General features: G+C 44.4%; 2 protein-coding genes across 4 annotated transcripts; both read right to left on the reverse strand.

Annotated features, from left to right (window-relative positions):
* Nucleotides 1-420: 420 nt before the first annotated feature.
* LOC123424658 (pentatricopeptide repeat-containing protein At1g13040, mitochondrial) lies at nucleotides 421-4914 on the reverse strand. 3 transcript variants are annotated; one of them, XM_045108311.1, is made up of 4 exons: nucleotides 2137-4914; nucleotides 1608-1717; nucleotides 874-1021; nucleotides 421-637 (listed from the first exon to the last, which is right to left on the reverse strand). In XM_045108311.1, exon 1 carries the CDS (start codon nucleotides 4311-4313, stop codon nucleotides 2331-2333), a length of 1983 nt encoding a protein of 660 aa, XP_044964246.1. In that variant the 5' UTR covers nucleotides 4314-4914; the 3' UTR covers nucleotides 421-637; nucleotides 874-1021; nucleotides 1608-1717; nucleotides 2137-2330. The 3 variants fall into 3 exon arrangements, with proteins under 3 accessions (XP_044964246.1, XP_044964245.1, XP_044964247.1); XM_045108310.1 differs by having other exon boundaries at nucleotides 421-1021; XM_045108312.1 differs by lacking the exons at nucleotides 421-637; nucleotides 874-1021; nucleotides 1608-1717 and having other exon boundaries at nucleotides 2433-2544; nucleotides 2658-4914.
* A 97-nt stretch (nucleotides 4915-5011) lies between these two features.
* LOC123424660 lies at nucleotides 5012-5756 on the reverse strand. The gene is made up of 2 exons (XM_045108314.1): nucleotides 5484-5756; nucleotides 5012-5380 (listed from the first exon to the last, which is right to left on the reverse strand). The coding sequence occupies exons 1-2, from the start codon at nucleotides 5620-5622 to the stop codon at nucleotides 5229-5231; spliced, it is 291 nt and encodes a 96-aa protein (XP_044964249.1). The 5' UTR covers nucleotides 5623-5756; the 3' UTR covers nucleotides 5012-5228.
* Nucleotides 5757-19495: the final 13739 nt, after the last annotated feature.

Consider the following 19495-nt stretch of genomic DNA (forward strand, 5'->3'; position numbering starts at 1 on the left):
GCCAGTCCATGGGAGCGACATTTACAGCCTCTGCAAAGTTGAAGCCACAGTTGAATCAGAATGGTAAGCTCATGATAATGTCAGGACAAACTCGCCTGGATTCTCAACAACACAGTAAACAGGAATTCCTTCTCATTTTAGAACAAAAGGAGATAACTGTGTAACCTGTACAGAGAAATTCAAAATGAAAATGGATGAAGGTGCAAATACATTTGCATAATGCAGGAGGAGAATGATTCTTCATGTTCACGATTATGCTGCATGCTTGCAGAGATTAGCAATAAGACAGCTCTACCAAAATAGTTTATCCAACTAATAATCTGTAAATCCCGAAAAAATGTGATAAAGAAGGCAGAGATACATGAGTGTTGGAAAATTAACAAAAAAATATTAAGGAACATGAAACAACACAGTAGAAAATTAAGATTCATGGGGAAAACCCTGATTGATTTGATTCATTTGTATGTTTATGGGATGATACTGTACAACAGATACAACATTGATTGACTGTCAACACTACCACAAAACTCTCCTTGTCAGCAGGCACTGCAGGATCTGTATCACGACCACGATCAGCGACGTGCACTCAGCAAGTTCCTCCTGAATCAGCTCCAGTTGGACAGCTCTCCAACGTCTTCTGCACATGAAAAACAAATGGCCCCATCTTGGAAAAACATGTCGCATACCACACATCTAATGTGATGCAATAGGCGACTGCTATGACAAAATGACAACAGGAATGATGGACCTTCGACAACAAATTTAGTTCCCAATCCTGTTCCAAACATCCTCTTCCCAGGCCCTTCCTAGTGCTGCCACCGTGCTATATGTACAACGGTAAGCAACTCTACTGAATGCCCCAAAGGTACCAACCTGTCATTGGAGGATATAAGACTATTTTCTCATGACACTTCATTATGACTCTTCACTCTTGAAGTATTCACTATTCAGATCCAGGAGCCCTTAGGGATATAGAAGAAATCATTGCCGCTGCCTACAGAACTGAATATAGCCTGTTCACCTGCAGAGAAGTTTGTATCATGGAAAGTCAGAAACAAGCTCTTGTTCCTGCCCTGCAATCATAATATGCATTCAGAACAAGAAGATACGAACGAATAAACAGGCAAGTGGACTAAGAACATGGAAATGCAAGATGTCAGTCAGTTCATTTGGCACAGGCAACAAAAATAGGGACAAATTGACAGCAGTTACATGCAGTGCAGAAGTACTGTCTATGCAGTTGGCATCGTGATATGTGAAGTGCAGCTTCAAGTAGTTAAACTACAATGATCATGAAACACTGGAGTGTGGATTCAAACCATAACATAGGAGTTATATATTGCACATATGTGATGCACCTGATCCATGTTTTAAAGCTTCAAAACGTATTTTCTTCTAAACCTAGCTGCTAATAACATATGCGATGCACCTGATGTCGCAACTTCCATAACAGAAAATCTAGGTATTAATAAAAGTAATTTGTTTTGCTATATAGTGACAAGGTATTTAGAACAAAGTTACAACTTGATGGTTTTATGATGGAAATGTTCTCTTTCACTGTATACAATTAAAGATGAATGAAAAGCAGTGCCAGAAGTCATATGCACCTCAGGATTATATTGTATGCTGAAGGCAGCAGCCTTGCAGACTTTCTCATGGAAAAGTTGAGAACTCAGGACCAACATTAAACTTGTTGTAGATGCATTGGAGACCACACCTGTGATTTTTAGAGAAGTGTTATACAGTGTATTGGACAATTATGCATGTACGGGAGTTCCAAAAAATTAGGCATGAACCAACTTTAAATCAAACAAAGTCATCACTACCATACATTTCTTTTGGCAATGTTTATCATGTGTATGTCCTCAGCTAGAATCTGAAAAGATTCTTAGCTATCATAACAAGGATTATATTGGCTCTCCAGTTCTAAAAAAATCTTAGACAGTCCACTTGTTCAACAGGATTGCCATTGCTTCACAGTTACTCCCTCTGTTCCAAAATAAGTGTTGTGGTTTTAGTTCAAATTTGTACTAAAACCACGACACTTATTTTGAAACGGAGGGAGTAAATGTCTATTGTATACATCTCAAAGGCTAGCACAATGCCCATAAATCAGAAGGTCAAAAGGAGGATTACCTTGCTACTTTCACGTGTCTGCCATGGTCTGGACGTCTGGTCCAGACATGCATAAAGGGAGAAGGGCATCCATGTTGTGTGTAACTGCAAAGTGACGAGCTTAGAATCAACTACTGAAGCTCTGAAGGTAGGTGCACGGAGGTGGCAGAGGCAGGACAGCCTTTAGTGGGTAAACCTCTTCAAGAACTTGGCTGCTACTTGTTCTTCAATTTAAGCACACTTATCAACCTTTCAGAAACTTCTCTGTCGAGAATGATTCCATTTTCCATCATGTATTCCCATACCTCATAAGCTAGTGTAGATCTTCCCTCGTCCAGGAGGCCATTGATCAAATACTTGAATGTCAAGCTATCTGGTTCTACTCCCTTTGTCCTCATATCCTTGAAGAGATCAAGGGCTTCCATTGCTCTTGAGTTTTTTCCAAGCCAATATATGAGTGTATTATAAGTAACAATGTCAGGTAAGATCTCCTTCTGAATCATATGCGAGAATATTTTCTGAGCACGTTTGAGATCACCAACCTTGCACAGGTGATGAAGCATAATATTGTACAGATTAACATTAGGGTCAATCTGAGCCTTCAGCATCTGCTCAAAAAGTTCTTCAGCTAGATTATAGTATCCTACACTGAAAAGACCATTGATCAGAGTCCCATATGTCACAGCATCAGCTTGCATTCCCTTATAATCCATTTCCTTGAACAGCTCCAGTGCAGATTTTACCTTTTTGACCTTGCAAAATGCATCAATCAATATGTTACAGGATACAATATCACAGAACCCACCAACTTCCATATGATCAGAAACAAAAGCAAATGCCTTGTCCAGTTGATGAGTTTTGCAGAGCCCTTTCAACAACTGATTATAGCTGTACCGGTCAGGATTTACACCGCTTGTTTCCATCTTTGTAATCAAATTCTCAGCTTTCTCCATCATACCTATAGTGCAGTAATGATTTAAGAGGATATTATATGTAACAACATCTGGCTCACATCCGTTTGTCCGCATGAATGATATGATGGTGTAGGCTTTATCAATGCTCCCAGCTCTCCAGAAGCCACTTATTAGGGCGTTGTATATTGAGACACTCAGTTCTATGTTCAGACTTAACATCCTTGATGCCAGTTCAAAAGCCTCTTCGACCTTGCTATTCTTGCACAGCCCAAAGATCAGTGCACCACAGGCAACAACATCTGGTTTAAGGCCCATCTTCACCATTTCTTCCCAAAGTCCAACTGCTTCTGAGAACCTCTTATTGTTACATAAGCAGCCAACAACTGTTGTATAAGTCACAACATCTGGGATGGTTCCTTTCCCCCGCATCTTCTCTACCATCTGCAGTGCATCATGTAACCTGTTCTGTTTACACAAACAATCGATGTATATATTACAAGCCCAAATATCTGGAGAAAACCCAAATCTATCCATGTCAGCCAGAAGCTCCTCTACAAGCTCAATCCTATTTGATTGGCACAATGCAGAGATCCACCTTGAGTAAGTGAATGGAGTCAGACAAAAACCTTTCGAGAGCGCCATGCCATAATACTTCTCCACCAAATCAAAGCAACAGTTCTTAATTAAAACACCTATGTACCTATTGTAATCGATACCAAACTCACGGCAACCTGACATGACCATCTCATCAAATGTCCCTATGACCGAATCAAACTTGCCAGCTCGGACATAGCCGGACAAAAGGATCCGATATAGCGATCGATGCAGTGCCACCCCCTGGCTCCTCACTGTCCCCAGGAACTCTGACAACAAAGCAAAATTTCCATCTACAAACAGCAAGCTCACAATGTACGCTATGGCAAACTGGCTATGATCGAAACCCGGGCGCGACTCTGCCCACCAGTAAAACCGCACTGCTGTCTCCGAGTCCGACAAGCCCCGGACAACCAAGTTGACAACAAAAGGATCCAGCTCGACGTCGAGCCTCTCCAGCTCCACTGGCTCCGAACATGTACTAGATTCAAGTGCCCGCAAGATGACACGGCTGATGTCCATCCGGACTGGGCGGAAAAGATCTGACAGCCGGCCAAGAGAACTCGCAGTGGCATCGTCGCTGCCGCCGCTGGATCGTGCCCGCCTCGACGAAAGTATCCAAGAAACGGTGTGAAGAATGCAGAGCCTGCTGATATTAGACAACCCAGATGGTCGTCTGGCCAAGAACATAACAGAACTCCCTCAGGGAACTTACGTCGAACACCTTGTGCGCCACTGGCTGGCGGCGACACGGACGAAAGTACGCCGGGTGCGGCGCCACCGCGGTGGACGGGGTGGATGTGCCGCGAATCCGGGCGCCGAGAAGGAACGCGGGGTGGCGAGCCAAGGAGGATGCGCCGCCGTGAGCGCCGGCAGCCTCGAGCTGGATTGGATGCCCGGCCTCTGCTCGGTACGGAGGGATGCGGAGGGAGGTGCTGTGGAAGGAGGGGAGGCGGCGGCGAGCAGGGAATGGTAGTAAATGGTGAGCGGTGGGTGTCCGCCGGCAAGACGGCGCGCGGCGAGGCAGTGCCTCAGTCAAGTCTGGGAGAGAAGAGGAGAGAGACGGAGTGCGTGCGCGATCGAGTTTGACGAGGAATGGAGGCGGCCCCGGCCTGTCCGTTTGTTGGAGCCCGGCCCAGTTTGACCCGCTACGGCCCGTCTGTTCATTTTGTGGATATCACACCTGCATTAGCTAGTTTTTTTTTTAGATTTTATTATTTATGTCAGTAAGTTGTGTCCCACTATTCAGTTTTGTCATTAAAAAATACAACTGTTTAAAAGTAGCCGTCACCTCCATGCACCCAATAATTCCTGAAACAACGGTCGAGTTGCAGAAACAATTATTTTGTTGCAAAAAATATTTTTGAACCCATTAAACAATGGTCGAATTCCAGAAACAATCGCTTTGTTGCAGGTTTTTTTTCGCCTTTCTGCAACATAGGTACTGTTGCGAAAGAATTTTTTGCAACAAAGATTATGTTGCACAAAATTTTTGCAACGTAGGTCAGGTTGCACAGAACTTTTGCGACAAAATATTTGTTTCAATTTTTTGAAACATAGACCATGTTGCGGAAATTTGGTGTCGATCTGGTCGATCCCATCCACCTAGGGGAAGGACAGGAGGGCCTCAACCATGGCGAGGTTGGTCCAGGTCCTCAGGGCCCCGCCGCCGCCTCGAGCTTCCGCGTCGTCGCGTCCGCCCGGTCCAGGTCCTCTTGGCTCGCCGCGAGGCCCCGATTCAGCCCGGCGACCGCGCTCTGCGTCCACAAACCATGCGAGGGTCCGTCAAGCGCCAAGCGAGCGGGCGAGCAGCTACGAGATGCTCGGTCAGATGCTGGGATATTCTTATTGGCCACTCACCAGCAGCTTGATTTCCGTGATGGAGGCAGCAGATGACCGTCATCTGGAGTTGCACACACAGCTGGCCCCGTCGCAAGCCGGGGAGTGCCCCCGCCGCTGGTGCTACAGACCCACCGTGTGTTGCAGCTTGCAAACTCATCACCAGATTTTTACCTAGCCATGATGAATGAGCTGCAAGACATGAACGGAGGTGGTTGATGGTTGCCTTGGTGTGCAGTCAGTTCTAGCCTTGTAGAAGCGCGAGACCCAAAAGGTTGCACCTTGCACGTGGGCAAGAGAAAGCTTAGGATAAGGAATAAGTGGTCGAGGTCGGATAAGGTAGAGGGGAATGGTGAGGAGCCATGGGCACCACGTCATGTGAACACGTGTCGCACGAGCAAAGCGGCGGAGGAGAACCCAGAAATCAGTTGCTTGATCCGAAGCTTTTTCCTTAAAAGTACCATTAAATATCTTAAAATGTCACTAGTGTAAAACGGGCCTTTGGCCTGGACCCTTTAGTCCCGGCCTGCCTCTGGGCCGGGACTAAAGGCCCGGCCACGTCGCCCCAATTCCCAATGCCTCCCTCGAGGCTTTAGTCCCGGCCCGTAAGGAACCTTTAGTCCCGGTTCGTGTTCCAAACCGGGACTAAAGGGCTACGCGGTTGGCAGCCCGCATGTGCGCCACCTTTAGTCCCGGTTTGTGTCTCAAACCGGGAGGTAGCCCGCATGTGCGCCACCTTTAGTCCCGGTTTGTGTCTCAAACCGGGAGGCAGCCCGCATGTGCGCCACCTTTAGTCCCGGTTTGTGTCTCAAACCGGGACTAAAGTCCTCTGCCTATATATAGCACAGCCCCCCTCTCCCCTCTTCCTTGCATTTTTCTTGGATGGAGGATTGTGGCTGGGTGCTTGCTCTCCACTTTTTTGATGCACTAGAGGTGTTTGTTGAAATGTGTGTTAGAACGATGCCGCTTCAGTTCACCGAACACAACTACGATATGAGATGCCTGAGCCACGCTTAAACCTCTTCCTCTTTATTTCTACTTATTCTAAAAGGTTAGCAACTATATTTCCTCGTTTAGACCGTGCGGTACTAATTTTTAGGATCGTGATTGTATTTTATATACTGTCGTATAACACAGATGAGCCATCCATGGATGTACGGTGATCGACGCACAGCCGCTTACAGAGAAGGCGTGCATTCTTTTCGAGATGCAGCCGATGCGAACAAGCATGGTGGTGGCTATATGTTTTGTCCATGTGTTGAATGTCGGAATGAGAAGGATTACACTTCCTCAAGAGTCATTCAGAGCCACCTGCTTCGGTCCGGTTTTATGTCGGGCTATAATGTTTGGACCAAGCACGGAGAAAGAGGGGTTATGATGGAAGACGACGATGAAGAAGAAGAGAACGATGATGACAACTACCGATCTATGTTCCCTGAGTATGCTGATACCGCAATGGAAGACAATGAAGAAGAAGATCAGGATGAAGAACGGGAACCAGATGAGCCCGCTGATGATCTTGGCCGGGTCATTTCTGATGCACGGCGAGGTTGTGACACAGAAAAGGAGAGGTTGCAGTTTGAGCAGATGTTACAGGACCACAACAAATCGTTGTACCCAACTTGTGAAGATGGCCAGAAGAAGCTGGGTAGCACACTGGAATTGCTGAAGTGGAAGGCAGAGACCGGTGTGACTGACTCGTCATTCGAAAAGTTGCTGGTACTGATGAAGAAGATGCTTCCAAGAAAGAACGAATTGCCCGCCAGCACGTACGAAGCAAAGAAGCTTGTCTGCCCTCTAGGATTAGACGTGCAGAAGATACATGCATGCCCTAATGACTGCATCCTCTACCACGGTGAGAAGTACGAGAATATGGATAAATGCCCGGTATGCACTGCATTGCGGTATAAGATCAGAAAAGATGACCCTGGTGATATTGAGGGCGAGCCACCCAGGAAGAGGGTTCCTGCCAAGGTGATGTGGTATGCTCCTATAATACCACGGTTGAAACGTATGTTCAGAAATAAAGATCATGCGAAGTTGTTGCGATGGCACATGGAAGATCGTATGAAAGACGATAAGTTGAGGCACACCGCTGATGGTCGGCAGTGGAGAAAAATCGAGAGAGAGTTCCCGAAATTTGCAGCTGACGCAAGGAACTTATGGTTAGGTCTGAGTACGGATGGCATGAATCCTTTTGGGGAGCAGAGTTGCAGTCACAGCACCTAGCCCGTTACTCTATGTATCTACAACCTTCCTCCTTGGTTGTGCATGAAGCGGAAGTTCATTATGATGCCAGTGGTTATCCAAGGTCCAAAGCAACCCGGCAACGATATTGATGTGTACCTAAGGCCATTAGTTGATGAACTTTTACAGCTGTGGGCCGAACCAGGTGTACGTGTGTGGGACGAGCACAAACAAGAGGAATTTGACCTTCGAGCGTTGCTTTTCATAACCATCAATGATTGGCCTGCTCTTAGTAACATTTCAGGACAGTCAAACAAGGGATACAATGCATGCACGCACTGTTTGGATTAGACAGAAAGTATATATCTCGACAACTGTAGGAAGAATGTGTATCCGTACAATCGTTGTTTTCATCCGCCCAAGCATCCCTTAAAGAAAAAAGGCAAGCATTTCAATGGCAAGGCAGAACCCCGGGGGAAGCCTGTCATCCGTACTGGTGCTGAAGTATTTGATGTTGGTGAACGTCGCATGGGAAACAAAAATTTTCCTACGCGCACGAAGACCTATCATGGTGATGTCCATCTACGAGAGGGGATGTGTGATCTACGTACCCTTGTAGACCGTACAGCAGAAGCATTAGTGAACGCGGTTGATGTAGTGGAACGTCCTCACGTCCCTCGATCCGCCCCGCGAACTATCCCGCGATCAGTCCCACGATCTAGTGCCGAACGGACGGCACCTCCGCGTTCAGCACACGTACAGCTCGACGATGATCTCGGCCTTCTTGATCCAGCAAGAGAGACGGAGAGGTAGAAGAGTTCTCCGGCAGCGTGATGGCGCTCCGGAGGTTGGTGATGATCTTGTCTCGGCAGGGCTCCGCCCGAGCTCCGCAGAAACGCAATCTAGAGGTAAAACCGTGGAGATATGTGGTCGGGCTGCTGTGGCAAAGTTGTCTCAAATCAGCCCTAAAACCCCACTATATATAGGAGGAGGAGGGGGAAGACTTGCCTTGGGGTCCAAGGACTCCCAAGGGAGTCGGCCGAGCCAAGGGGGAAGGTCTCCCCCTCCCAAACCGAAATCTACTTGGTTTGGAAGGTGGAGTCCTTCTTCCCTTTCCCACCTCCTTCTTTTTTTTTCTTTCCTCTTTGATTTTCTTTCCTATGCGCATAGGCCTCTCTTGCGATGTCTCACCAGCCCACTAAGGGCTGGTGCAGCACCCCAAACACCCATGGGCTTCCCCGGGGTGGGTGGGCCCCCCCGGTGAACTCCCGGAACCCATTCGTCATTCCCGGTACATTCCCGGTAACTCCGAAAACCTTCCAGTAATCAAATGAGGTCATCCTATATATCAATCTTTGTTTCCGGACCATTCCGGAAACCCTTGTGACGTCCGTGATCTCATCCAGGACTCCGAACAACATTCGGTGACCAACCATATAACTCAAATACGCATAAAACAACGTCGAACCTTAAGTGTGCAGACCCTGCGGGTTCGAGAACTATGTAGACATGACCCGAGAGACTCCTCGGTCAATATCCAATAGCGGGACCTGGATGCCCATATTGGATCCTACATATTCTACGAAGATCTTATCGTTTGAACCTCAGTGCCAAGGATTCATATAATCCCGTATGTCATTCCCTTTGTCCTTCGGTATGTTACTTGCCCGAGATTCGATCGTTAGTATCCGCATACCTATTTCAATCTCGTTTACCGGCAAGTCTCATTACTCGTTCCATAATACAAGATCCCGCAACTTACACTAAGTCACATTGCTTGCAAGGCTTGTGTGTGATGTTGTATTACCGAGTGGGCCCCGAGATACCTCTCTGTCATACGGAGTGACAAATCCCAGTCTTGATCCATACTAACTCAACTAACACCTTCGGAGATACCTATAGAGCATCTTTATAGTCACCCAGTTACGTTGCGACGTTTGATACACACAAAGCATTCCTCCGGTGTCAGTGAGTTATATGATCTCATGGTCATAGGAACAAATACTTGACACGCAGAAAACAGTAGCAACAAAATGACACGATCAACATGCTACGTCTATTAGTTTGGGTCTAGTCCATCACATGATTCTCCTAATGATGTGATCTCGTTATCAAGTGACAACACTTGCCTATGGCCAGGAAACCTTGACCATCTTTGATCAACGAGCTAGTCAACTAGAGGCTTACTAGGGACAGTGTTTTGTCTATGTATCCACACAAGTATTGTGTTTCCAATCAATACAATTATAGCATGGATAATAAACGATTATCAAGAACTAAGAAATATAATAATAACTAATTTATTATTGCCTCTAGGGCATATTTCCAACAGTCTCCCACTTGCACTAGAGTCAGTAATCTAGTTCACATCACCATGTGACTCCAACGAATCTAACACCCATATAGTTATGGGGTCTGATCACGTCTTGCTCGTGAGAGAGGTTTTAGTCAACGGTTCTGAAACTTTCAGATTCATGCGTTCTTTACAAATCTTTATGTCATCTTATAGATGCTGCTGCTACGTGCTATTCGGAAATGCTCCAAATATCTACTCTACTATACGAATCCGTTTCACTACTCATAGTTATTCGGATTAGTGTCAAAGCTTGCATCGACGTAACCCTTTACGACGAACTCTTTAACCACCTCCATAATCGAGAAAAAATTCCTTAGTCCATTAGTTACTAAGGATAAATTTTGACTGCTGCTAGTGATTCAATCATGGATCACTCTCTGTACCTCTCAACAGACTTTGAGTCAAGGCACACATCAGGTGCGGTACACAGCATGGCATACTTTAGATTCTACGGCTAAGGCATAGAAGACAACCTTCGTCTATTCTCTTTATTCTGCCGTGTTCGGGTTTTGAGTCTTACTCAAATTCACACCTTACAACGCAACCAAGAACTCCTTCTTTCCTGATCTATTTTGAACTCTTTCAAAAACTTGTCAAGGCATGCATCTTTTTGAAACTTCCATTAAGCGGTTTTTGATCTGGCTCCATAGATCTTTGATGCTCAACGTTCAAGTAGCTCAATCCAGGTATTCCTTTGAAAAACTCCTTTCAAACAACCTTGTATGCTTTACAAAAATTCTACATTACTTCTGATCCACAATATGTCACCGACATATACTTATCAGAAATTCTATAGTGCTCCCACTCACTTCTTTGGAAATACAAGTTTCTCATAAACTTTGTACAAACCCAAAATCTTTGATCATCACATCAAAGTGTATATTCCAACTCCGAGATGCTTGCACCAGTCCATTGAAGGATCACTGGAGCTTGCATACTTGCTAGTATCTTTAGGATCGACAAAACCTTCTGGTTGTATCACATACAATGTTTGCTCAAGGAAACCGTCGAGGAAACAATGTTTTGACATCCTACATGCAATATTTCATAAATAATGCATCAACAACTAACATAATTCTAACAGACCTTTAGCATCGCTACGAGTGAGAAAGTCTCATCATAGTCAACTGTTTGATCTTGTCGAAAACATCTTTGCGACAAGTCGAGCTTTTCTTAATAGTGACTTATCACCATCATCGTCTGTCTTCTTTTAAAGATCCATTTTTACTCAATAGTCATATGGCCATCAAGTAATTATTCCAAAGTCTACACTTTGTTTTTATACATGGATCCTCTCTCGGATTTCATGGCTTCCAACCATTTGTCGGAATCTGGGCCCACCATCGCTTTCTCCATAACTCGTAAGTTCATTGTTGCTTAACAACATGACCTCCAAGACAGGGTTACCGTACCACTCTGCAGTAGTACGCAACCTTGTCAACCTACGAGGTTTGTAGTAACTTGACCCGATGCTCGATGATCACCATCATCAGCTTCCACTTCAATTGGTGTAGGCGCCACAGGAACAACTTCCTGCGCCCTGCTACACACTGGTTGAAGTGATGGTTCAATAACCTCATCAAGTTCTACTACCCTCCCACTCAATTCTTTCGAGAGAAACCTTTCCTCGAGAAAGGATCCGTTTCTAGAAACAAACACTTTGCTTTCGGATCTGAGATAGGAGATGTACCCAACTGTTTTGGATATCCTATGAAGATGCATTTATCCGCTTTGGGTTCGAGCTTATCAGACTGAAACTTTTTCACATAAGTGTCGAAGCCCCAAACTTTCAAGAAACGACAGTTTAGATTTCTCTAAACCTCAGTCTATACTGTGTGATCTCAACGGAAATACGTGGTGCCCTATTTAAAGTGAATGCGGTTGTCTCTAATGCATAACCCATAAACGATAGTGGTAATTCGATAAGAGACATCACAGCATGCACCATACCAAATAGTGCATGGCTAACGTTCAAACACATCATCACACTATGATGTTCCGAGTGGCATGAACATTGTCTTAACTGCGTACCAAAGCTCGTAACTCAGATATTCATTTCTATGATCATATCGCAGACAGTTTATCCTCTTGTTACGACGAACTTCACTCTGAAATGGAATTGAACTTTTCAATATTTCAGACTTGTGATTCATGAAGTAAATACTCCTGTATCTACTCAAATCGTCAGTGAAGTAAGAACATAATGATATCCACTGCGTGCTTCAGCACCCATTGGACTGCATACATCAAAATCTATCACTTCCAACAAGTTACTATCTTATTTCATCTCAATGAAAACAAGGCCTTGCTCATGTGGTATGATTTGCATGTCACTAGTGATTCAAAATCAGGTGAGTACAAAGATCCATCAGCATGGAGCCTCTTCATGCAATTTATACTAACATGACTCAAGCGGCAGTGCCACAAGTAAGTGGTACTATCATCATTAACTCGTATCTTTTGGCACCAATATCATGAACATGTGTAACACTACGATCGAGATTCAATAAACCATTGAAGGTGATTATTCAAGAAAATAGAGTAACCATTACTCTCTTTAAATGAATAATCGTATTGCAATAAACACGATCCAATCATGTTCATGCTTAACGCAAGCACCAAATAACAATTATTTAGGTTTAACACCAATCCCGATGGTAGAGGGAGCGTGCGACGTTTGATCATATCAACCTTGGACACACTTCCAACACGTATCGTCACCTCGCCTTTAGCTAGTCTCCGTTTATGCCGTAGCTTTCATTTCGTGTTACTAATCACTTAGCAACCGAACCGGTATCCAATATCCTTATGCTACTAGGAGTACTAGTAAAGTACACATCAACATCATGTATATCTAATATACTTCTCTTGACTTTTGCCAGCCTTCTTATCTACCAAGTATCTAGAGTTGCTCCGCCTCAGTGAGTGTTCCCCTCATTACAGAAGCACTTAGTCTCGGGTTTGGGTTTAATCTTGGGTCTCTTCATTAGTGCAACAACTGTTTTGCCGTTTCACGAAGTATCCCTTCTAGCCCTTGCCTTTCTTGAAACTTAGTGGTTTTACAAACCATCAACTATTGATGCTCCTTCTTGATTTCTACTTTCGTAGTGTCAAACATCGCGAATCGCTCAAGGATCATTGTATGTATCCTTGATATGTTATAGTTCATCACGAAGCTCTTACAGCTTGGTGGCAGTGACTTTGGAGAACTATCACTATCTCATCTGGAAGATTAACTCCCACTTGATTCAAGCGATTGTCGTACTCAGACAATCTGAGCACACGCTCAACGATTGAGCTTTTCTCCTTTACTTTGTGGACAAAGAATATTGTCGGAGGTCTTGTACCTCTTAACAAGGGCACAAGCATGAAATCACAATTTCATATCTTTAGAACATCACTTATGTTCCACGACGTTTCAAAACGTCTTCGGCGCCTTGCTTCTAAGCCATTAAGTATTTTGCACTGAACTATCGTGTAGTCATCAGAAACGTGTATGTCGGATGTTCACAGCATCCACAGACGACGCTCGAGGTGTAGCACACCGAATGGTGCATTAAGGACATAAGCCTTCTGTGCAGCAACGAGGACAATCCTCGGTTTTACAGACTTAGTCTGCAAAGTTTGCTACTATCAACTTTCAACTAAATTTTCTCTAGGAACATATAAAAACAGTAGAGCTATAGCGCAAGCTACATCGTAATTCGCAAAGACCATTAGACTATGTTCATGACAATTAGTTCAATTAATCATATTACTTAAGGACTCCCACTTAAAAAGTACATCTCTCTAGTCATTTGAGTGGTACATGATCCAAATCCACTATCTCAAGTCCGATCATCACGTGAGTCGAGAATAGTTTGAGTGGTAAGCATCTCTATGCTAATCATATCAACTATACGATTCATGCTCGACCTTTCGGTCTCATGTGTTCCGAGGCCATGTCTGCACATGCTAGGCTCGTCAAGCTTAACCCAAGTGTTCCGCGTGCGCAACTGTTTTGCACCCATTGTATGTGAACGTTGAGTCTATCACACCCGATCATCACGTGGTGTCTCGAAACAAAGAACTGTCGCAACGGTGCACAGTCGGGGAGAACACAATTTCGTCTTGAAATTTTAGTGAGAGATCACCTCATAATGCTACCGTCGTTCTAAGCAAAATAAGGTGCATAAAAGGATTAACATCACATGCAATTCATAAGTGACATGATATGGCCTTCATCATGTGCTTCTTGATCTCCATCACCAAAGCACCGGCACGATCTTCTTGTCACCGGCGTCACACCATGATCTCCATCATCATGATCTCCATCAACGTTTCGCCATCGGGGTTATCATGCTACGCATGCTATTACTACTAAAGCTACGTCCTAGCAAAATAGTAAACGCATCTGCAAGCACAAACGTTAGTTATAAAGACAACCCTATGGCTCCTGCCGGTTGCCGTACCATCGACGTGCAAGTCGATATTAAATATTACAACATGATCATCTCATACATCCAATATATCACATCACATCTTTGGCCATATCACATCACAAGCATACCCTGCAAAAACAAGTTAGACGTCCTCTATTTTTGTTGTTGCATGTTTTACGTGGTGACCATGGGTATCTAGTAGGATCACATCTTACTTACGCAAACACCACAACGGAGATATATGAGTTGCTATTTAACCTCATCCAAGGACCTCCTCGGTCAATTCCGATTCAACTAAATTTGGAGAAACTGACACCCGCCAGTCATCTTTGAGCAACGGAGTTACTCGTAGCGATGAAACCAGTCTCTCGTAAGTGTACGAGTAATGTCGGTCCGAGCCGCTTTGATCCAACAATACCGCGGAATCAAGAAAAGACTAAGGAGGGCAGCAAAATGCACATCACCGCCCACAAAAACTTTTGTGTTCTACTCGAGAAGACATCTACGCATGAACCTAGCTCATGATGCCACTGTTGGGGAACGTCGCATGGGAAACAAAATTTTTCCTACGCGCACGAAGACCTATCATGGTGATGTCCATCTACGAGAGGGGATGTGTGATCTACGTACCCTTGTAGTCCGTACAGCAGAAGCGTTGGTGAACGCGGTTGATGTAGTGGAACGTCCTCACGTCCCTCGATCCGCCCCGCGAACTATCCCGCGATCAGTCCCACGATCTAGTGCCGAACGGACGGCACCTCCGCGTTCAGCACACGTACAGCTCGACGATGATCTCGGCCTTCTTGATCCAGCAAGAGATACGGAGAGGTAGAAGAGTTCTCCGGCAGCGTGATGGCGCTCCGGAGGTTGGTGATGATCTTGTCTCGGCAGGGCTCCGCCCGAGCTCCGCAGAAACGCAATCTAGAGGTAAAACCGTGGAGATATGTGGTCGGGCTGCTGTGGCAAAGTTGTCTCAAATCAGCCCTAAAACCCCACTATATATAGGAGGAGGAGGGGGAAGACTTGCCTTGGGGTCCAAGGACTCCCAAGGGAGTCGGCCGAGCCAAGGGGGAAGGTCTCCCCCTCCCAAACCGAAATCTACTTGGTTTGGAAACTGGAGTCCTTCTTCCCTTTCCCACCTCCTTCTTTTTTTTTCTTTCCTCTTTGATTTTCTTTCCTATGCGCATAGGCCTCTCTTGCGATGTCTCACCAGCCCACTAAGGGCTGGTGCAGCACCCCAAACACCCATGGGTTTCCCCGGGGTGGGTGGGCCCCCTCCCCGGTGAACTCCCAGAACCCATTCGTCATTCCCGATACATTCCCGGTAACTCCAAAATCCTTCCGGTAATCAAATGAGGTCATCCTATATATCAATCTTTGTTTCCGGACCATTCCGGAAACCCTCGCGACGTCCGTGATCTCAACCGGGACTCCGAACAACATTCGGTAACCAACCATATAACTCAAATACGCATAAAACAACGTCGAACCTTAAGTGTGCAGACCCTGCGGGTTCGAGAACTATGTAGACATGACCCGAGAGACTCCTCGGTCAATATCCAATAGCGGGACCTGGATGCCCATATTGGATCCTACATATTCTACGAAGATCTTATCGTTTGAACCTCAGTGCCAAGGATTCATATAATCCCGTATGTCATTCCCTTTGTCCTTCGGTATGTTACTTGCCCGAGATTCGATCGTTAGTATCCGCATACCTATTTCAATCTCATTTACCGGCAAGTCTCTTTACTCGTTCCATAATACAAGATCCCGCAACTTACACTAAGTCACATTGCTTGCAAGGCTTGTGTGTGATGTTGTATTACCGAGTGGGCCCCGAGATACCTCTCCGTCATACGGAGTGACAAATCCCAGTCTTGATCCATACTAACTCAACTAACACCTTCGGAGATACCTATAGAGCATCTTTATAGTCACCCAGTTACGTTGCGATGTTTGATACACACAAAGCATTCCTCCGGTGTCAGTGAGTTATATGATCTCATGGTCATAGGAACAAATACTTGACACGTAGAAAACAGTAGCAACAAAATGACACGATCAACATGCTACGTCTATTAGTTTGGGTCTAGTCCATCACATGATTCTCCTAATGATGTGATCTCGTTATCAAGTGACAACACTTGCCTATGGCCAGGAAACCTTGACCATCTTTGATCAACGAGCTAGTCAACTAGAGGCTTACTAGGGACAGTGTTTTGTCTATGTATCCACACAAGTATTGTGTTTCCAATCAATACAATTATAGCATGGATAATAAACGATTATCAAGAACTAAGAAATATAATAATAACTAATTTATTATTGCCTCTAGGGCATATTTCCAACATTTGATATGGTCAAAGATTTAAAAGTAATCTTTGGAAAGGGTCTTGGTAGCCTACCTGTTCCTAACGGCCCTGATAAGCGCGTACCCATGTGGAAGAAGAAATCTATATTTTGGGAGCTACCCTACTGGGAAGTCCATGAGGTCTGCTCGGCAATCGACGTGATGCACCTGACGAAGAATCTCTGCGTGAATATTCTAGGCTTCCTGGGCTTGTATGGGAAGTCAAAAGATACATCGGAAGCACGGGAGGACCAGGAACGCCATAAAGGAAGAGATGGCATGCATCCAGGGCAGTTTCAAGGGCGTGCCAGCTATGCTCTTACTAAGGAAGAGAAGGAAATCTTCTTTGAAGTCCTTTTCAGTATCAAGGTCCCGACTGGCTTCTCGTCGAATATAAAGGGAATCGTAAATATGAAAGACAAAAAATTCCAAAACCTAAAGTCTCATGACTGCCACGTGCTTATGACGCAATTGCTTCCGGTTGCATTGAGGGGAATTCTACCGGAAAATGTTCGCCTGACAATTGTGAAGGTATGTGCATTCCTCAATGCAATTTCTCAGAAGGTAATCGATCGAGAAAGTCTATCAGGGTTACAGATTGATGTGGTCCAATGTCTGGTTAGCTTTGAGTTGTTGTTCCCGCCATCCTTCTTCAATATAATGACACACCTCCTAGTTCACCTAGTCGAAGAGATTAGAATTCTCGGTCCTGTGTTTCTACACAATATGTTCCCCTTCGAGAGGTTCATGGGAGTCTTAAAGAAATATGTTCGTAACCGTGCTAGGCCAGAAGGAAGCATCTCCAAGGGCTATGGAACAGAGGAGGTCATTGAGTTTTGTGTGGACTTTCTTCCTGACCTTAAGCCGATTGGTGTTCCTGAATCTCGGTATGAGGGTAGGCTGACAGGAAAAGGCACACTAGGAAGGAAAGCAAAAGTATGTATGGACGGGCATTCTTTCTCTCAAGCACACTACACAGTTCTACACAATTCCACCGTGGTGGCTCCGTATATCGTGAGACACAAGAATATTCTACGCTCCGAAAACCCGGGGAAGGCTGACTCTTGGATTAAAGGGGAACACGAGAAGACTTTCGGCAGTTGGTTGCAGACACATCTCATGAATGACGACACTGTTGGAGATGAGCTGTACTGTTTGGCCAGGCCACCATCTTCAACTATATGTACTTTCCAAGGGTATGAGATAAATGGGAATACATTTTACACGGTTGCCCAAGATAAAAAGAGCACCAACCAAAATAGTGGTGTCCGCTTTGATGCAACAGACGAGAATGGGCACTGTTTGGAAACATATTACGGGTACATAGAGGAGATATGGGAACTTGACTATGGACCTACTTTTATGATCCCTTTATTATGGTGCAAATGGGTGAAGCTGACAGGAGGCGGGGTAGTTGTAGACCAAAAGTACGGCATGACAACAGTGGATCTTAACAATCTTGCGTACATGGACGAACCATTTGTCCTAGCCAATGATGTCGCTCAGGTTTTCTATGTGAAGGACATGTCTACATTAACGAGAAAAAGAAATCAGCAAAAGAAGATATCATCCGATGAGCCAAAACGCCACATAGTTCTTTCAGGGAAAAGAAACATCGTGGGAGTAGATGACATGACAGACATGTCAGAAGATTATAATAAGTTTCATGAAATTCCGCCCTTCAAAGTGAAAACTGACCCAAGCATCCTACTAAATGATGAAGATTCTCCATGACTACGACCCAGAAGAAAACATAAATAATAGATAGGAATATTGGCGCAATAATGTAATAATGTATTAAACCTTTTATGTAATGCATGTATGGAACGTACTAAATTTCAAACACTTTTCATTTTCATATTATCCATGTAAGAGATGAGTTCTCGTTCGAAACCCTCATACTTCGAGAGAGATTGTCCGTTTTGTACACGAAGTGCATCCAGTTTTTGTCGTAGCCCTCTCAACTTTTTAACACATGCTATGTGGGTGAAATGATGATAGCATGCCAACTTTCAACATTTTCAGAGTTTATTTGTAGTGCTTTTCAATTTCAGGGTCAACTAGCTCAAAAAAAATAAGTAAATCCACGAAATATACCAAATGAAGTCAGAAATTGTTGAAATTTTGTGCTGTGCCTTTGAATGGTGCATTTTGAACACACAAAAAGTATGGAGTTCAAATAAGTTCACAAAAATGAAATCCCTTTGTAAGAGATGAGTTCTCGTTCGAAACCCTGATACTTCGAGAGAGATTGTCCGTTTTGTACACAAAGTGCATCCAGTTTTTGTCGTAGCCCTCTCAACTTTTTAACACATGCTATGTGGGTGAAATGATGATAGCATGCCAACTTGCAACATTTTCAGAGTTCATTTGTAGTGCTTTTCAATTTCAGGGTCAACTAGCTCAAAAAAAAGTAAATCCACGAAATATACCAAATGAAGTCAGAAATTGTTGAAATTTTGTGCTGTGCCTTTGAATGGTGCATTTTGAACACACAAAAAGTATGGAGTTCAAATAAGTTCACAAAAATGAAATCCCTTTGTAAGAGATGAGTTCTCGTTCGAAACCCTGATACTTCGAGAGAGATTGTCCGTTTTGTACACGAAGTGCATCCAGTTTTTGTCGTAGCCCTCTCAACTTTTTAACACATGCTATGTGGGTGAAATGATGATAGCATGCCAACTTTCAACATTTTCAGAGTTCATTTGTAGTGCTT

The sequence above is a fragment of the Hordeum vulgare genome, chromosome 2H (genome assembly GCF_904849725.1).
Source record: "Hordeum vulgare subsp. vulgare chromosome 2H, MorexV3_pseudomolecules_assembly, whole genome shotgun sequence".
NCBI classification, from domain to species: domain Eukaryota; kingdom Viridiplantae; phylum Streptophyta; class Magnoliopsida; order Poales; family Poaceae; genus Hordeum; species Hordeum vulgare.